Source organism: Chanos chanos, chromosome 5 (genome assembly GCF_902362185.1).
Source record: "Chanos chanos chromosome 5, fChaCha1.1, whole genome shotgun sequence".
NCBI lineage: Eukaryota > Metazoa > Chordata > Actinopteri > Gonorynchiformes > Chanidae > Chanos > Chanos chanos.
Window position 1 is genome coordinate 51,085,423 of NC_044499.1, and position 2,500 is coordinate 51,087,922.

At 51.0% G+C, this 2,500-nt stretch overlaps 1 protein-coding gene across 1 annotated transcript in view; it reads right to left on the reverse strand.

Moving 5' to 3' along the window:
- Window positions 1-766: 766 nt before the first annotated feature.
- The window catches only part of bahcc1b (BAH domain and coiled-coil containing 1b), a 43,848-nt gene continuing 42,114 nt past the window's right edge, over window positions 767-2,500 (reverse strand). Inside the window, exons 11-12 of the mRNA XM_030775157.1 lie at window positions 877-1,662; window positions 767-795 (exon numbers count right to left, since the gene is read on the reverse strand). Of these exons, the coding sequence (XP_030631017.1) occupies window positions 767-795; window positions 877-1,662 (815 nt within the window). The remainder of the gene's footprint in view (window positions 796-876; window positions 1,663-2,500) is intronic.

A 2,500-nucleotide genomic window follows, 5' to 3' on the forward strand; every position in this document is an offset into this window, starting at 1 on the left:
GGGGGGGGGTGATAGACTGACACAGGGAGGGAGGGAGAGAGAGAGAGAGAGAGAGAGAGAAGGAAATGAAGAGGCTCAGAAAAAAAAAGAAAAAAAGAGGGGGGAACTGAGAAAAGAGAGGGGGTGTGTGTGTGTGTGTGTGTATGTCTGTGTGTGTGTGTGTATGTGTGGGAGAGACGTGTGCTCGACTGCTCCCGGTGTCGCGTCTCCGGCTCACGAGATCTCAGACGTCCACGAAGGAGACCGGAGACTGAGTTTTAAACGTAGAGAAATTTTGTCCTTTTCTTTCTTTTTTTTTTTTTTTTTGGCCTGAATCGGTTAGGGATGTCTATGTCCCGCAGAAGGCCATTGGGTAAATAAAAAAAAAAGGCCTCCCCGGAGAGAGGAGGAGAAGCCTTTGCCCGTGAGAGGAGAGCCTCTTTAAAACACGGTGTGGAACACAAGAGACTAATTAACCAGATAAAGCTTTCCCAAATGAGACAGTGCAAAGGTTTTCACGCTGTGGGAAAGCCAGGCCTGTTCACACACACATACACACACACACACACACAGGCACACAAACACACACACACACACACACACACACACATGCACCACGGAGCATGTTTAGTCAAAGAAAAGTCGACATACTCCATTCAAAATTACTGGTGGGGAGGACAGTTATCATTAAAGCAGCCTTTTAAGACGGGCAATGACCCTTTAAAACAGCCTCCTGACACACACACACACACACACACACAGTCACACACTCACACAGCTCCTCCTTTCACACTCTCTCATAAGGAGCACTGGACCCTGAAGGTTGGACAACATTTGATCTTTGAGCAGAGACAAGGCGAGTGTGTGTGTGTGTGTGTGTGTGTGTGTGTAACTCACCCTCCTTCTGCTGTTGTCTCTCCAGCTCAGCCAGTTCACTCAGCATCTCTATGCCTGTGTGTGGTGGATTGGCAAACGTTGGCAGAGCGGCGGGCACACACACGTGGGCATCACGGCTGGCACAGAGTGCCGCTGCGATTAACAGCTCGAGGCTCCAGATACAGGTGCCCGGGTACCTCGTGCCCACCACACCAGGCTGCGGAGAGGGGGGTGGATCCACCATGTTTGCGACACGGGGTGAGGCACACTCTTCCTCTCTCGTACCGTTGTCTTCCTCAGTGGACTGACCGCCCTGGGTCGGGCCGGGTCGGTGCAGAGACTCCGCTATCTCTTCTTCCTGCTGCTCCTCTTCCTCGGGAACCGGAGCCGTTTCCGTGGCAACGCCGGTTTGGTTGATTTGGCAGGACGCGACCGTGGAGTCTGACTGGGGGTCAACGGGGTCTGGACAGAGAGAGGAGGACGGGCAGGAGATTTGGCCCGCGGAAAGAGAGACCTTTAAGGAGCAGGCGGGAGAGCGGCCTACTCCTCTCTCCTCCTCATCCGCTTCTTCATTTCTCTCTTTCCCCAAACTTTCCATCACATCCTCCCTCACTTCCTCATCAACAGGTCCGTGGAGAACAGACTCCGTCTCCTGGCACACAGGACCACTGTCCAAGCTGGAAAGTGGGTGTGACAAGGGGGCGGGTCCATTAGGCCCCACCTCCTCGTCCAGTCGAGTATCCTGTGGAGAGGAGCCTCCCTCGTAGCTTGTGGTTATGGTGGGGTAGGTGTATTCAGGTGGGAGGTCTGTGGAAGAAGAGAGTAAAGAGAACATATTAAAATTACATACATAGAAAAAAGACAGGACTGATCCTGGGACAGTGGACAATGTCCCTGAACAGCACTAATGCTGAAAAAAAAAATACCCCAGAGACTAATAACAGACTCGATCACAGCGAGGAGGACACAAATTCATTTTTTTATATTTATTCAGCCAGTTGAGGTTCTTCACCAAAGGAACATGGACATCACACATGGGTGTCTCAAACACATACACACACACACACACTCCCAAGCAACAAACAGAAAACAGCCCATAAAGACCATGTGCAGGCATGAGTGAAATTTTCGTGTATTGAATTATGTTCAGGCAATGATGTTCGGTTAGAGTGTGTGTGTGTGTGTGTATGTGTGTGTGTGTGCGCGTGTGTGTGTGTTATTGGACAGCTATGCCCTGTCACCCTCAGTGTTGGGTTATTGATGGTATCCATCCGCCCACCTGACAGCGCAGCCAGATGAATGTGTATCCATCCGCCAGCCAGAACTCAAGGATTCCTGAAGGGTAAGAGGAGCCCTGTCCACCATCTCAACATCCCTCCATCTCTCCCTCCCTGTCTACCATCCCTTCATCCCTTCTTTCCTCTCTCTCTCTCCCTTTCTCTCTCTCTCCAATCATTTTCTGCACTTCCTTCTCTGTTTCTTGCTTCTCCTCTCAAGCTCACCATATGTCTCTGTTTTTACCACACACGCACACACACACACACACACACACACACACACACACACACACACACACAGGGAGAGTGTAGCTTTGAGCGAGAAGCTGTTGTGTTGGGTGAGGAGATGCAGATGCTGGCGGTGAATA